The sequence below is a fragment of the Papilio xuthus genome, unplaced genomic scaffold (assembly GCF_000836235.2).
Source record: "Papilio xuthus unplaced genomic scaffold, Pxut_1.1 DF824655.1, whole genome shotgun sequence".
In the NCBI taxonomy this organism is placed as follows: Eukaryota; Metazoa; Arthropoda; class Insecta; order Lepidoptera; family Papilionidae; genus Papilio; species Papilio xuthus.
In genome coordinates, this window is record NW_013533994.1 from 851,354 (window position 1) to 866,589 (window position 15,236).

Here is a 15,236-nt window from a genome sequence, read left to right on the forward strand (position 1 = left end):
AAATAAACCGTCATCCCAGTCATTATCTTTGACAAAACAGAGATAGCAATACGTTTTAAGCGAAAATGTTGGTCTCGGAAACCCACGGTAAGTATTCATGACAAGATAGTATATAGATTAGTATAGAATAAAACTAATGTAGTAATAATATAAATACATTAGTTTTATCTATACTAACTGTCGCCCCCGTCCCCGTCCGCATGGAATTACAAAAAACTTGAGTAGTTTATGACTTTTTCCCGACTATTTTCTACGTCTGTACCAAATTTCATCAATATCCATTGAGCCACTCCTATGGTACCTTCCAACAATCATAAAATCTTTCTTATTTATTATGTTATAGTAAGAAATGTCACGTATTTTCTAAGGTTACAAATAAAAATATTTAAATTATATGCAGTAGTTTATTTTAATAATAAAACAAATTATGAATATACTATGAAGTATTTACAATTGTCATAATTTGTTTCACTCTATTGGTCTGCCAACAGAATCAAATTGTTTTAACTTATGATCATCAAGCATAGGTCTTGATTCATATGTACAAATTGTCACTCCATGCTTGTGTCCTTGTGTCCATTCTCCTTTCAAGCCAATGTAATAAATTTTGGTTGTTTCCGCACCAAAATTTGTCGGAAAATGCATTGTCAAATGTGACACAGATGAAAATGTGACTATTCTGAAAATGCAAAATATATATAATTATTAGACTTTTAGTTATATAAATTATATTTATAGTACATTTATATTATAAAAATAAAACAATATGTAATTATTTTATAAAATATATAAATAAATTTATAAAAAATCCAAAAGACTCCAGGAAAGACAAAAAAACAGAGAAATTTAAAACCTCAAATACTTTTACGATTAAAATTGTGTAGCTACATCTAAAAAAAATGAACATTAAACAGAACTGTGCTATTGCACAATAACAATACCCTTACTTAATTTAAACTTTTACAACCCTTAAAAATTTTATCCAAATTTTATGGCATACACACAAAATGGTTATGGTAAAATGATAATTCACTTGTTAAAATAATAAAATAAACAATAAAGTTATGGAATTTGTTCGAAGGTGCAGAGATATTACTTACTTAGGTGTATACTCTAAAAGGCCTTGGCTATCTTTTTGCAGCTCAAACACTTGATCTGGTTCCATTGAGGCATCATCAAATGTCATATTGGGCTTATTTTTGAATCTATAAAATATCCAAATTAAAAACATTTAAATTGATAATATTATTTCTTATTGTAACATATTAATATTAAACATTTTCCCAATAATTATAATATTTGTTGTTGTTGGCTTTGTTGTTATGCGATCATGCTGCCCCACATATAAGACTACTTATTAATAATACATTTAAATATCAACATTATTATGATAATTATCTACCTATATCTGTATATACATGTGTACAATGTGTAATAAAATTGTACATTGGCTCTTATTTCAAGACTTTTAGGTGTAATGTTGGTCAGACAAATACTACCCTGGCTTACCCATCTTTGGACAAGACCAGGATGTTGTTTAAGTTGACTGACATATGTTTAAGAAATAATGTAGCTATAATAATGCTAGATGACATTAATAAAAATAAAATATACTTACAATCTTAACTTAGAAGGGTGTAAATCTGAATCTTCTGATCTTATTATAATACCCTTTAACTTTACATTGCCTGTAAATGGAATATTAAATAGTAGCTCTTCATCAGCATCACTTTCCACACACTGTAACCATAATATCTGTTGTTATTTATAAACTATTTTTTTTAAAGGTATAATACATAATATAAATGTTATTAATAACTAAGATATTGTGAAAAAAAATTTAAGCACAGTATACCAGTATACCAACCTCAGAAGTATCCAGACGCTTCTCCCAAGGCTTAAATACAGTTTTTCCAGAACCATCTACACTTTCATTGAGACACTGAACATTATCTTTATCAATTTTTTGGTAAAGATTATACTGTAAACCTATTTCATCTGGGTTCCCATGATCGTGATCATGACTTCCATGATTACAGTGACTATGGGGCATTTTTTAAATAAACTTTACAATTTTTATTGGAATATTCTTGATTATTTATTATTGAATAGATGTATTCTATCTACTATTATTGATTGTTTAACTTTGATATTATGGACACTAATTATAAAAGCAAGTACTACATTCATAAATATTTTTAAGTGTTTTGACTTTTATTTTTAATACTTTACAACAATTGTCTCTTTAAGATTTTTTAAAAGTCACCCAGAACAGAACAGAGAAGAACTTGCAATCAGACTGTCAGTGTCAGTCAGGGCTGTCAACTAAGAGTATGTAAAGACTATAGAGTCCATAAAAAAGATGTCAATTTGGTGTTAGTCAATGAAAAAGCAGTGGCAGCACAGCAGCTGTAAAAGCTAACATATCTCAGTGATATAAATAAATGCGACTGTTTTGATGATTGGATGTATGGATGGATGTTCGTTGGATTTGGCATTGAACAGACCAGTGGAACATAGTATGGAAGAACACATACAACACCGACATAGACGCGGGCTACAGCAAGTTTGCCATAAATAACATAATCTTGTGTGTAATAGTGATATCCTGTCCTGTGTTCTTATTTTGAGAGAACACTCTTTGTTCTGCATCGTAAAAGAATAGAAAACGCAAACTTTTTATTTTATTTTATACTGGCAATCTATCAGATGTCAAGTGACGGAAGACAAATTTTAATTGAATTAGAAAAACGAAAAGCTGCTTAATTGCTTAATATTGTCATATTACGATTGTTTTATTTTATTTTACTGTATAGTTAAAAATATTTGTTGATTAACCAGTTACAAATACAGGTCACGATGCCTATGACAAACTGCTTGTCGTTATCCATAGCCTTTTTATGTTTGTGTGTTATTTTATCGGCTGATAATTTTGTAAGAGCTAATGAAAATGATGCTGAAAGTATAACGAAAATTGGACAAGGCATGGGGCACATTATGAACATTTATTATTGGTACGTATTTAAAAATGTAATTGTTGTTTACACTTTACACAACACTTAGACATTGCGACAGAATTGATAACGTGATGTGATGTTTTTTGGTTTTCTGTCATCATGGATTATTTCTGTATTTTTTGTTTGAAATGATCATAATCTAAACCAAATTATCATGTTTAACGTCATTATAGTTAAAAAATGATAGTTATTGAATTAAAGAATTTGTGACTTTGATATGTTACTAATACGGATAATGTATTAAGTGCTATTAACAATGATAAATGGAAAACCTTCATCTTTTATGTTTTGTATGCATCAGAACGTTATTTTCTAAATTGTTGAGGTAATGTTTGAAATGTTTTTGCTGGGTATTTATGATGTGCATTCAATTGTTATCTTCCTAAAATAAACATGGGTTTTCATTGTGATGGTGTGGGCTGTCATTCTCCTCTATATTATTTCCCTAATGGTTATAATGAAACCATAAAAATGTGCCATTAAAATGAGACCTAAACTAGATACTTCTACCTCTAAATTTTCTTGTTCTTTGTCTAATGTCTGGTTAATAATATGGATTTATTTTTTAGCTATTCTTGTGGCTACAGAAAAGTGTTTGAAGACTATGCTGGCATAATTCACCAAAAATATCCTGAAATTTCTGTTATTGGTGCAAACTATGACCCACCTGGCTTAAACATGTACCTATCTCGATTTATTGTAAGTATTGTTTCTTATTGGTAATGAATTCGCCACTATTAATCCCATAATTGATTAGCAAAAAGGTAACATTAAACTGTGAAACTGAATAAGAAAGAAATAAGATAATAGAAATTTACAATTTTAAGAATGTCTGATAATGTCCTAGTATTTTATAGTAGGAACTTATAAATAAAAATTCAAGTTTCAAAAAATTTATGGGATTAGGTTTAGTGATGACATTTGTAAAGAAGAGGTGTGGTGTAAATGCCATAGACTGAACTTTACTATTTATGTTTGCAGAGCTTAGGCAAGATGTTATTGATTATGTGCATCCTCAGTGGTGTAAACATCTTTGCTTGGTTGAACAAACCTCAGCCCAGCTGGTGGAGTTGGTGTTTAGAGAACAAGTTATATGCCTGCATGATGATGTTCTTTTTGGCCAACATGATTGAAGGACAACTGGTTTCATCTGGTGCATTTGAAATATCTCTTAACAATATTCCACTTTGGTCAAAACTAGAAACTGGCAGAATTCCACAGCCCCCTGAATTGTTCCAAATAATTGATAACACATTGCAGTTTTCTAAAATGGATATGCCAAACAATAATTATGTACAATAATTTTAGTGTTATGTTGTAGTAGCATGGTTATGGTTGGGTTACAAACGAATCATGAAGTGATTCTTAATTTTTCTTATTTTACCATTTAAAAATAAATACCTATAACTTTGTTAATAAATATATTAAGTATCCACATACATTTGATTTATTAAACTACAGTATACAGTACAAATAATATTTCTATGAACATTGTTTTTTAAATTGTTTGCCCAGTTAGCATTGTGTAATTGTCTTATGCAGCAGTTTCCTCTTTTACTTAGATAAATTATCTAGTCAAAGATAATTAACAGAAACAAATTAAAGCTCATACAATTTGTGAAATATTGTTAATAAAGATTTAGTAATATAATTATATTTAATTTGTGTTTCATTTTCTTTCATATAATACAGGCAGTATTACAATCTAAGCAGAGCAGTTTTGTGATCTCAAATAAATTGGAGGTGGTTTAAATGACAATAAGTGTGTGAACTTCAGTAGGAATACAAAAAAGTACAGATCATTTTTATTAATAAATGTCTTTATTCCTTACATGTAATTTTAATGGACGGCATACATTACAATTTCATGGATCACAGTAAAACTTATCATTAACATTGCTTAATTTACGAATTTCAATGAGTAAGGCATATAACTTACGTCGTTTTCCTGGTGGATTTAACTAAGTTAGAGATTGATGAATATTATGTTACACATTACCCTTGGACTGGTATACATATTACCCTTGGACTGGTATACATATTACCCTTGGACTGGTATACATATTACCCTTGGACTGGTATACATATTACCCTTGGACTGGTATACATATTACCCTTGGACTGGTATACAAATGCAGTGTTTATAACTATGGCAGTTGTATGTGGCACATGGGGCAAGAGTGTCGAATGACGAGGTCGTGTCGCTGCGCGGCTGCGGCGCAAGTGGCGCACGACCAGGCCGCGTGTGGCGCGCTCAGGACGCGCCCCGAAACCGCACACCCGGGGAACTGCGCACCGCACGACAAACAGCGCACAGACCTAACGCAGACTTTATTAGTAAAACCTAACCACGGCCGGATACAGGATTGTTTCTGGATGACGACTACTACAAATTAAGATACTTTTGTACCTTACGCTGTAAGAAATATACGGAAACAAATAAATATTTTTGAACTTACCAGTCTGGTATGCTCGTTTGACAACTTGGACAGTCAAATTTGTTTCCTCTGCTATCTTTTGCCTTACAGCGAGTGAATATCTCAATTGCAAGCTCTTCAAACACGTCAGGCTACAAAATTAAATCGATATTTTGAGTATGTGTATACTTCACAAATAAAAAAGTCTACGTGAAGAAAAGACCATAAACATTACCTCTAGAGCTTCCAATTTAATAAAAGCTTTTGAACACAGCTCGAATGCTCTCACTTGTAATGCAATAGCAGCAATCGTACACCACATCTAAAAAGAAGTGGTACAAGGGTAAAGCCTAATTTCTTGTTAGAAAAGTCTGGTATGTAAATGAGCAATGGACCTGGACGTGTTGTGCTGCATGCAGATCATCAGCCTGCGCTGCGAGGCGGTGGGCGACGGCGCGCGCCATGTCCGCGCGCACGGGCCGCGAGCGCGCACGTCGCGCCGCCAAACACAACCAGTGTTGCGCGCTCGCCGCACGGTAACACCGCACCGCCTCACGATTCTTGCACCCCTCTGAGATCCACAATCACAGGCATGGGTGTTGTCAGTCGATTGTCTAGGCTACGTCTAGGGGGAGAGGTTTGTAGCTACCAACAATAGCCTTATTCGAAAGAATTTTATATCAATTTTACATTTTTCAATTCTCTATTCCCCGTGGCGGCGCAGATGATTTAAATATTCTATTGTTCAAGAATCAACTTTAACAAACATACCGTGATTGTATATATTCGTGTACAGCTGCGATTAATTAACAATGAACACGATTTCTTGATATCATTGACACGATTTAACTTTGTTTTCGTGCATTAAAATATAATTTAAATTGTCATTAAGGTCTAATACGATACGCTGATATAAAAACATTTCTATCATCCCAAAAAGAGTACAGTCAGCGTCATATAGATCGTAACAGACAAGATATGCAAATATATAGGTACACCAAAAGTAATTAATTATATCGGTACAACAAAAGTCCTCAAATTAATAGATACATTCACCCTGCTCAAATACATCGGTACATACACAGCGTCAAATATATGAGTACATGCATGTATGTGCCCATAAATATCGTAGCAGCCACAGCGTCATAAGTAACTAAGCAGTCAAGGTGTGCAAAAATATCTTAACATTTGTTACATTCATTTGACACTTTGTATTAACATTATAGGTTGTCCGGAAAGTTCGTTCTGATTTTCGATAGGAAGCTTACAATAGACTGTAGCTGAAGTGGATTCATTTTCGGATTTCCACCATTATCAAACGTCACAAAAATTTCTATATTGTGAATAATTTCATTTCATTGGTTGAGATAAAAACTATTTTTTTAAATTTTAGCCAAAAATAAAAGACGTTTTAGGTATAGAGTCGTACCAATTTAATTTAAAAACGTTTCCAAAAATTTAAGAGAACAGCGTTTCAATTTTCCTTATAAAGCGGCACGAACTTACTGGGCAACCCAATATTTTTCTTCTCCTGTCATAATGCTGAAATATAAAAGTTTGTCACGCCGAATACGACAGATACGTAATAACTAATATCAAATTTTGCCTTGTCACAATATATCATATACTAGTTTGGCGCAGTATGGTAGTATGTTTGCCGTAATATGTAAGTTTACCGGTTCGAACCTCAGGCTACTTTTTTTCATTTTATCAATCACGGGGTTATTTTTTCATAACCAGTAAAAATTTGTTAATGTAAAATTTTGCTCGACAATTTTTTTTTATAATTTTCGCTGTCGGGTAGAAAGAAATTTAAATAAAGTTAACAACAATTAGGTCAGACCATCACTGGGTGAAGTGAGTGGGCGGAGCGTGGATTGTCTTTGCGGGTTTTAAGAATGGTATGCGCGGAAACTATACGTACAATTGTTATCTACATACGTGTGTTTATTGCAATCGACCAAAAATTTGATGTAGTTTGGATATTGACATTCAGTTTATTTTTCTTTGTTTCTTAAATATAATCAGTATCAGTAAACGGTAACGTGATATTTTTACCGGTACAAGTTTAACAAACATGAGTAATAAACAAATTACATGCCAATAGCATCGCTTTATCTCCTTCATTTTTGTTTGAAATAGAAAAGTACTTTAACGGTTAAACTCATTAGTTCAAGGCAATATCAAAAAGTACCTAATAACTACGGCGATAGGGTTTAATTACATGTGCTTCGATATTAAAATTAAAAAGCTTAAATATTAAATAAAAATAGTGGCTTGAGATTTGAACCGCCGACCTTACGTACCAACGGCGGCGAACGGTAAGGCCACGAGACCAAACTAGCATATATGATGACAAACTTAAATTTGATGTTGGTTTTATCTACCTAATATCTGTCATCCGCGACGAACACTTTTAGTAAATTTTGAAAAATGGTTTGATGCAAAGTGTCAAATGAATTTAACAGAAGTAGTTTATTCAAAAGAAATTCAGAATTCAAAATACATTGGCGACGAGGATAAAACCGTGAGTACGGAAATAAATTGTATTTGAAAAAAAAAGGAAAGAGAAGACCCGTGTGTAAAAAAAATAACATTTCAGTAATTGATGGACGAAAGTATTGTTTAAATTATTATGCCTTACCTTACAAAAAAAAATTAAAATAGAAGGTAATAGATTGCTAAAAACATATGATAGTTATTTGTAAAACGTGGCCTTAAGTAGTTCCTAGCCGTGAATGTTTTAAAAACGGTTCGGAATGTAAACTTAACTAATTGAATATCGAAATAAGATCACAATATTTGACCATCAGAGATACAGATTCATTGCTGTGCTTGTCCGTCAAAGTTGTTCACTGCAAAGTGCACTACGATGTCACATCGAAATACATGTGCAAGCGACAAATTAATTCCGGTGTATTGAAGAAGCAGGAAATGAGTAATGAATAACTACGACACGTTACGGTTGACAAATAGTTTGTAGATGGATATTAGCATTCGACGATGTTAATATCGGTCAACCTTATGTGTATAAATAACTTCAATAACCTAGGTACAGTTGTATAGACTATATAAAGCGACGAGTGTTAGTTAGTAGGTCAGTCGATATGAGACCTTTGAGTCGGCAACTCGTGTCGGTGCGTGAACGTGCCATGTGCCAAGAAGAAGAAGAAGAAGAAGAAGAAGAAGAAGAAGAAGAAGAAGAAGAAGAAGAAGAAGAAGAACTTATTGCGAAGATTAGTTTGAATAAGCCAAATCAAAGTTCATAGTCTCTGCCTACCCCTATATGTAACAGGCGTGAAAATGTATATGTTTTTAACTTAATCGAATCGAAAGTTACAGTTCAGTGTTTCATCCTAAAAAATGTATCCCTTACTTCAGTGGTTTGATGCAAAGTGTCAAATGAATTTAACAGAAGTAGTTTATTCCAAATTGTACTACAAGTATATAGAGATAGAGTTCAATTTTGTCAAATGTTACGATCTTTTTGTACACCTTGACTGCTTAGTTACTTATGACGCTGTGGCTGCTACGATATTTATGGGCACCTTGCATGTACTCATATATTTGACGCTGTGTATGTACCGATGTATTTGAGCAGGGTGAATGTATCTATTAATTTGAGGACTTTTGTTGTACCGATATAATTGATTACATTTGGTGTACCTATATATTTGCATATCTTGTCTGTTACGATCTATATGACGCTGACTGTACTTTATACTTATATTACAATAACTTTTGCAATATACAATAACCAGAAATATACTCGTGAAATTAATACAAAATTAAAAAATCGTCTCTTTCGCTGCAGTAGAGATTATTTACAAGATAAAATCTTTACGCACAAAGATAAAAAAAACGAAAGTGACATTACCGACAGAGTTTTGTGTGTAAAGGTGACCGGCTAAGATGTATAGCTTCTTGATACGCCACGGCGATGCTTTTTGGGAAGCCTCATTGTTTGCTAACTGCAAATTAACAAAATAAAGTTCTATATAATATTTTAAAAGTGTTAACTGCAACAGAAATAGATTGACTAAATGTTGTTTCCACTGCAGCAGAAATGCAATATTACCTGAAAAGCCATAGCTGCCGCTTGAAGCATTCTTCCATTCTCTTTCAGTTGAATAACATTTTGTATCGACACAATCTGATTTGCGTCGTTACTATCGTCCAATATGACTTGCTTCCCCCCATCCTACGTAACAAGAACATCCTTTAACATTTAATAAAACTGTCTTTATTAAAAAAAATAATTAAAAAAAATTGTAACCTTGGCGTGCCTCGGTGATCCTATAAATAATTTAGCCAACGATTCATTGTCTTCTAATGCCATGTAGCATTTCTTTAACCCTTCCATATTATTAGACATTGAGTAATATTCGATAGCACCAGTCCTGTTAACAAAACATGACTAGATATTATATTAATCATTTTTAATGCAATCATGAAGGGTCATCGACTGCTAATGAGTGAACTCGATCAAGAACATACGTAAATAGATCTGTTTACATTTTAACTTTTAACCTCTTGCAGCGTAAAGATCAAGTTTTTATTAGTCTTGACTAGGTGACATACAGATTTATTGGTTTTTTGAAAGTATTGTTTATTAAGGCCTCTTGATTTTATATTACGAAAAAGGTAGTCAACTATTGTTTTTTGTGTTATTGCGAAATGTAAGCTTACCAATTCTGTCTATCTAAATAGTAATCACCGATGTTGATATACGCTTGTTTAACTTCCGCGTCTGTTGTGTTCACAGACATCTTCAATAGCTCTACCACTCGAAACCAATGACCCAGACGCTTCCGTAATGCAACAGCTAAATCTCTGTAACACATATATGTATAAAATAAAAATAATTATAATATAAAAGCGTTATTGCGAATTTATCCTTCTCTTAACATTTTAATATTGACGTGACTCTATTGTTCGTTTTATATACATTATAATCAAAAACTGAATACTTCTAAACTCCTAACGACCACTAACGAAGAGAAAAAAATGGCGTTACTCTTGTTAAGCTAAGCTATAATAGTTCCATAGAAATTGCATAACTCCGAAGTACGTATACAAGAAATTGAAATCCTCACGCCGATTTGATTTTTAAACATTGAAATTGTTTATTTACCTCCTGTCTTCGTCGTGGTATATTTTTTCTGCAGCATCAAAGTCTTTGAAGTAAGCTAATATCTCCGCTTTCTTGAGTGCATTGGAATGCAAAGCTTTCAGTCGCGTTACAAACCGAATGCCGGCGTAGTCGTTCCGTCTCACGAACGCCGCCTCCGCCGTCTCCAGAGCTGACTCCGATTCGAAATTCTTCAGCGCACCTTCTGCTAAAAGTAACCTGCAATATTGCAAACACTTACGTAGATTTCAATATCCTCACCAAGTAATAGTGCGTGAGAAAACAATGGCTCAATAAAATATAGATCAAATTAGCCATAAACAAGACAAAATTCTATTAAACTTACCAAAGTTGTGGATGCGGATTATCTTTAATGAAGCTCTCTGCCTCCTTCAGTCCTACTTTCTCGATTAACTGTCGCGTGTCTCTCAGAGACTTGACTTCTAATCGCACTATGTGCTGCGGTGTACATTTGTCAGTTATATTGTCCAAAAGTGCACTCGTTATTTCCAATTCCTGAAAATAAACACATAAAATTTATTAAAATTTTTACACTTCTATCAATTTTTGATAGATTGAGGTCTTTGTAGTGCACATTAGATATGAAACGTATTTTACTAGTAAGCATTAATTCTAGTTAGTACCTTAAACTTGCAGAGATAGCCTTGCATAGTAAGGGGTTCTTCTGGTTCATTGTCCCTCATGACATACAAGCGTGCCTTCTCGGCGACGGCCAGCATTTGGCAATTATCGGTCGCCCATAAAGCACTCCAAACATCTTTGCGCAGAGCTTGGCCCATACTTATATTGTTGGCCATGTCCGTATCCAAAACGTATAAAGATCCCGGTTGGTCTATTACGAAGAACTTACTAGAAATAATAACTTATTTAAATAAAAAAATCAACTGAGGAAGAATACGAATTCAATAAAACCTAACTCGTCAAAATTGGTTATCCTTTAAGATACAAGAGGTCGCAGTAAAATCGATTTACATACAAAACGAGAAAAACATAACCGTCCTGCGACAGTCATATTGGTATTTCGATATTATACATCTTATTATTGTTTATGAATAAAATACCTAGAATTTGAATTTAAGCCCATTCTATAAGGTTTTGAATTCATATTAATAGATGTAATTTTCTTGAAATTGACTAGAGAGAAAAGCAATATCGTGCCAGAATCTCTGCCAACTAATAGATGACTGTCCGAACATGCCACACAACAGATGGTATCATCTTGGAAACCCTCTCCGGCGGACATGGGAGTTCCATCCGCACGGTACAATTGTTCCGAAGTATCTGTAACAGTATTACAATAAATCTTACTAATATTGTAAATGCGTATGTTTAGTTGATTGGATAGATGTTTGTTTGAAGGTACCTCCCGAATTTGCTATATGGATCATGAATGGATACATGTACTACATAACCTAGAACAGTCTTTCCCAAAGTGGGCGATAACGCCGCCTTGTGGGCGCTGCAGGTTTCAAGTTGCGGATTATAGTAAGAGTTTCGTTTAGAATTCTCCGTTAATATATATAGGTCACAATAATTAATTAATTTATTTTGAAGTTATAGTGGTTTTTAAATATGTGAAAATATGGGGGCGCTAAAAATATTTAATCTCAAAGTGGGCAGTAGAAAAAATAAGTTTGGGATCAACTGACCTAGAAGAACACATAGACTACTATTTCTTTTTAATTAGCGCGGATTGAGACACGGACGATAGCTAGTAATCTTACATAGTTCAACAATATACAAATATAATCCTTACGTGGTCTGGATGGTATAGAAAATTTCCATATTAAAAAGGATTCCTTTGACGCGGCCACGACAACCGCTTTACTGTTGATTGTGACACCAACCACAGGCATGGTTATTGCTTTTGCTGTAAAGTACAATTAACATTAATAAAAAATTCTATGAACTTGTACTTGTTAAGTCAGAGTAAACTCACCATCGCATTGAATTCCTTGTTGGTTCGATATAATAAGAGTATTCAATGTGGCTATTATACAATATTCCTCTACTCCACACATATCAATGACGTCGGGAATATGATTTATCCATGACTGAAAAGTTACATTCGAAGAATAAAATAAAATTGAATTAAATGTGTTACTAAGTTTCAGACACAATATACAAGGATTTCTATAAAAGTATGAAAAAATTTGCATCTTGGAATTAAAAAAATTAAGATTAAAGTTTACAATTTTGATTTGACCATACCTGGTGTGTTACAGTGTCCCAAAACGTAACAGTATCGGTGTCCGAAACGAATGCTAGAGTATTCCCGTAGTATGCATACTTATGATCAGGCTTAACATTGGCAAAGTAAATAAATGAATCAATAGCTATAGCCAGCCGGAGAGAACATCTCTCCCACGACAACGCTCTCATCGAACCACCCGGCACTCGTAGCGTTCTAACATGCTGAAACCAAGATAACAAACTGCTGCATTGATTATGTGCTTCGTCAAGGAAAGGAAGTTGAGTCAGCTGTTATCTGCTTATTGTCTTTTTACTATCGTAATCATATTCTTACCTCGCCATAAGCACTAAAAAATTGTATGACATTTGCTTGTTCCTTTGTACAGCCTGCTACTGCTAAGATTGTTCCGTTATGATTCCAGTGACAGTCAATGATGGTCATGTTAGTTTCAACAACAACACTCTCTGAAATAAAAAAAAAATTACTTAATAGATTAATAAACAATAATTAATTCGAAACACATTTATATTGTTCCCTTATTGAGCGCTATCGTTAAATAAATTCAATGTGTTGAACTGTTGTGGAGTTATTGAGTAAAAATATGAATTGAACAAATCTCTTAAGAACTATACACATTTCTGGGATCATAGGTATTATGTTATTCATGGAGATCCATTTCACCTTTCTGGAGATACCTTATAATAAACATCCATCCATCCATCTATCCATCTAAACCTTTGAATTTATAACATTAGTAAATAAAGTAAGATAGTAAGAATTAAAATTTCACTTTATACTTTATCACATGAAACTTTTTAATACCTTCTTCTATACAACTTTTCATTAGTAACAGTTGTCCACTTTTGTAACAAATCACTAAAACGGGTCTATTAGCGGGTGCTCTGCCTGAATACCAATCCATAGTTATAATTTCCATTGAGTCTGAACTTCCATTGGTTGATACTGGCATCTAAAAATATAAATACACAAATTAAAAAAAAAAACATGCATATATCCTTCTTCTTCTAGCTCAATAGCCTTTTGTGGGCCTTGGCTTGATCTATATCCAATTATAAAACTAATCTAAATATATATTTTTTTTAAATAAGCAACATACTATAAAGTTTCCTTGGTCATCATATAAATGTAGTTCACCATTTGATAATGCAAAAAGTAAGAGTGAGTTATCTGGAGACCACTGGACAGCATTCAAACCAGGTCCTTTAATATCTTTCCCCCAAACACGGGAACCATCCACAGAACCAACAATAACAGCACCTGAAAAGTTAATAAATCATTCAAATATCTCACTAATAACTATTTAAATAATGTATGAAATCCAAAGCAACAAGAACATCTGCAGTTTGACAATTAAAAAGTTAACCTACCATCTGCATATGCTATGCAAATCTTTTGTCCATCTGAACCCCATGCCATGCTTGACACCGTAGACTTATTTCTATTGTTGATCATTTCTTCATACCAGGAACCCTGAAAGACAAATGTTGTACTTGTATGGCTATAGGTTTACACTATTCATTGACAACAAAATTAATAAGAGAAATCTCCGAAACAAATAAAGAATTCTCACTTTATACAGCATCCAAACAATAATGACACCATGCTCATCACTGGTTGTAAGTTTCTGGAAAACTTCATTCCATATTGCAACTTCTAAATGGCCTGTATGACCCTCCAGTGTCAGATTCATGGAGAGATTTCCACCACCACCTAGAAAGTAGAAATATTTAAATGAACATTTATATTTCAAGTTTTTATTCAAATTTGAGGTGATTATTTCACATAATAATGATTCAATATATGGTCATAATTGTAATAACACCTAGTGAAAGCTCTGCTAAGTAGAAGCTAATTACACTTACCTGATTCTAATTTCAAAACTTTTAACATTCCATCTTCCCCACCAACAGCAATGTATCCCGTTGCATGATTCCAAGATATGCAATTTACATTAGATTGTTTTGGTATTGCAATCTACGAAACACAAATCAAAATATATTATACTCTTATTTGAATTATTGAACACCGTTTTAGTTTAGAAATAGGTACCTTTTTGCTCATGTAAATGAACATTTTGGGTTAAAGCTGCTTTGTGCCTGTTACTTGATAAAAATGTACAGCCGCTGACGGTTAATTTGTCGAAAGCCAGTGTTAATTTTGTTATTTTAGTGATTTATTATATAACAACGTAAAATAATTGCAATTATTGTGTACAAATTAGTTGTAAATTGAAAGCAAACTATATCAGTCGGTTAAAAAAGTAAACATGCCGTTGCTAGGATACTATGTATAACTAATTTTACGCAAAGTAGAATACATTGAATAGATTTTATATGTAGCGATATCTGTTAATATTGAAAAAAAATCGTTAAAAAATAGTAACTGATGCCAATAAACAGTCGTGTATTTTATTTGAAAACCAACAAATATTAATT

At 33.0% G+C, this 15,236-nt stretch overlaps 3 protein-coding genes across 4 annotated transcripts; 1 reads left to right on the forward strand and 2 right to left on the reverse strand.

Moving 5' to 3' along the window:
* Positions 1-392: 392 nt before the first annotated feature.
* Positions 393-2,302, reverse strand: LOC106127482 (PITH domain-containing protein CG6153). Its single transcript, XM_013325563.1, has 4 exons — positions 1,868-2,302; positions 1,619-1,740; positions 1,101-1,205; positions 393-679 (listed from the first exon to the last, which is right to left on the reverse strand). The coding sequence occupies exons 1-4, from the start codon at positions 2,051-2,053 to the stop codon at positions 469-471; spliced, it is 624 nt and encodes a 207-aa protein (XP_013181017.1). The 5' UTR covers positions 2,054-2,302; the 3' UTR covers positions 393-468.
* Positions 2,303-2,851: 549 nt separating this feature from the next.
* On the forward strand, positions 2,852-4,673 carry SelT (selenoprotein T). The gene is given in 3 exon segments (NM_001312288.1): positions 2,852-3,014; positions 3,587-3,716; positions 3,999-4,673. Coding segments are annotated over 3 exon segments (480 nt in total). The 5' UTR covers positions 2,852-2,985; the 3' UTR covers positions 4,320-4,673.
* A 91-nt stretch (positions 4,674-4,764) lies between these two features.
* Oseg4 (intraflagellar transport protein Oseg4) lies at positions 4,765-15,066 on the reverse strand. 2 transcript variants are annotated; one of them, XM_013325560.1, is made up of 22 exons: positions 14,851-15,066; positions 14,664-14,775; positions 14,372-14,511; positions 14,169-14,271; positions 13,898-14,058; positions 13,603-13,750; positions 13,114-13,244; positions 12,798-13,001; positions 12,526-12,640; positions 12,343-12,456; positions 11,648-11,867; positions 11,210-11,435; positions 10,912-11,081; positions 10,569-10,784; positions 10,124-10,267; positions 9,711-9,834; positions 9,513-9,635; positions 9,312-9,405; positions 5,830-6,005; positions 5,670-5,756; positions 5,477-5,586; positions 4,765-5,336 (listed from the first exon to the last, which is right to left on the reverse strand). In XM_013325560.1, exons 1-22 carry the CDS (start codon positions 14,872-14,874, stop codon positions 5,165-5,167), a joined length of 3,114 nt encoding a protein of 1,037 aa, XP_013181014.1. In that variant the 5' UTR covers positions 14,875-15,066; the 3' UTR covers positions 4,765-5,164. The 2 variants fall into 2 exon arrangements, with proteins under 2 accessions (XP_013181014.1, XP_013181015.1); XM_013325561.1 differs by lacking the exons at positions 4,765-5,336; positions 5,477-5,586; positions 5,670-5,756; positions 5,830-6,005 and adding an exon at positions 6,006-6,059.
* Between the last annotated feature and the right edge of the window lie 170 nt (positions 15,067-15,236).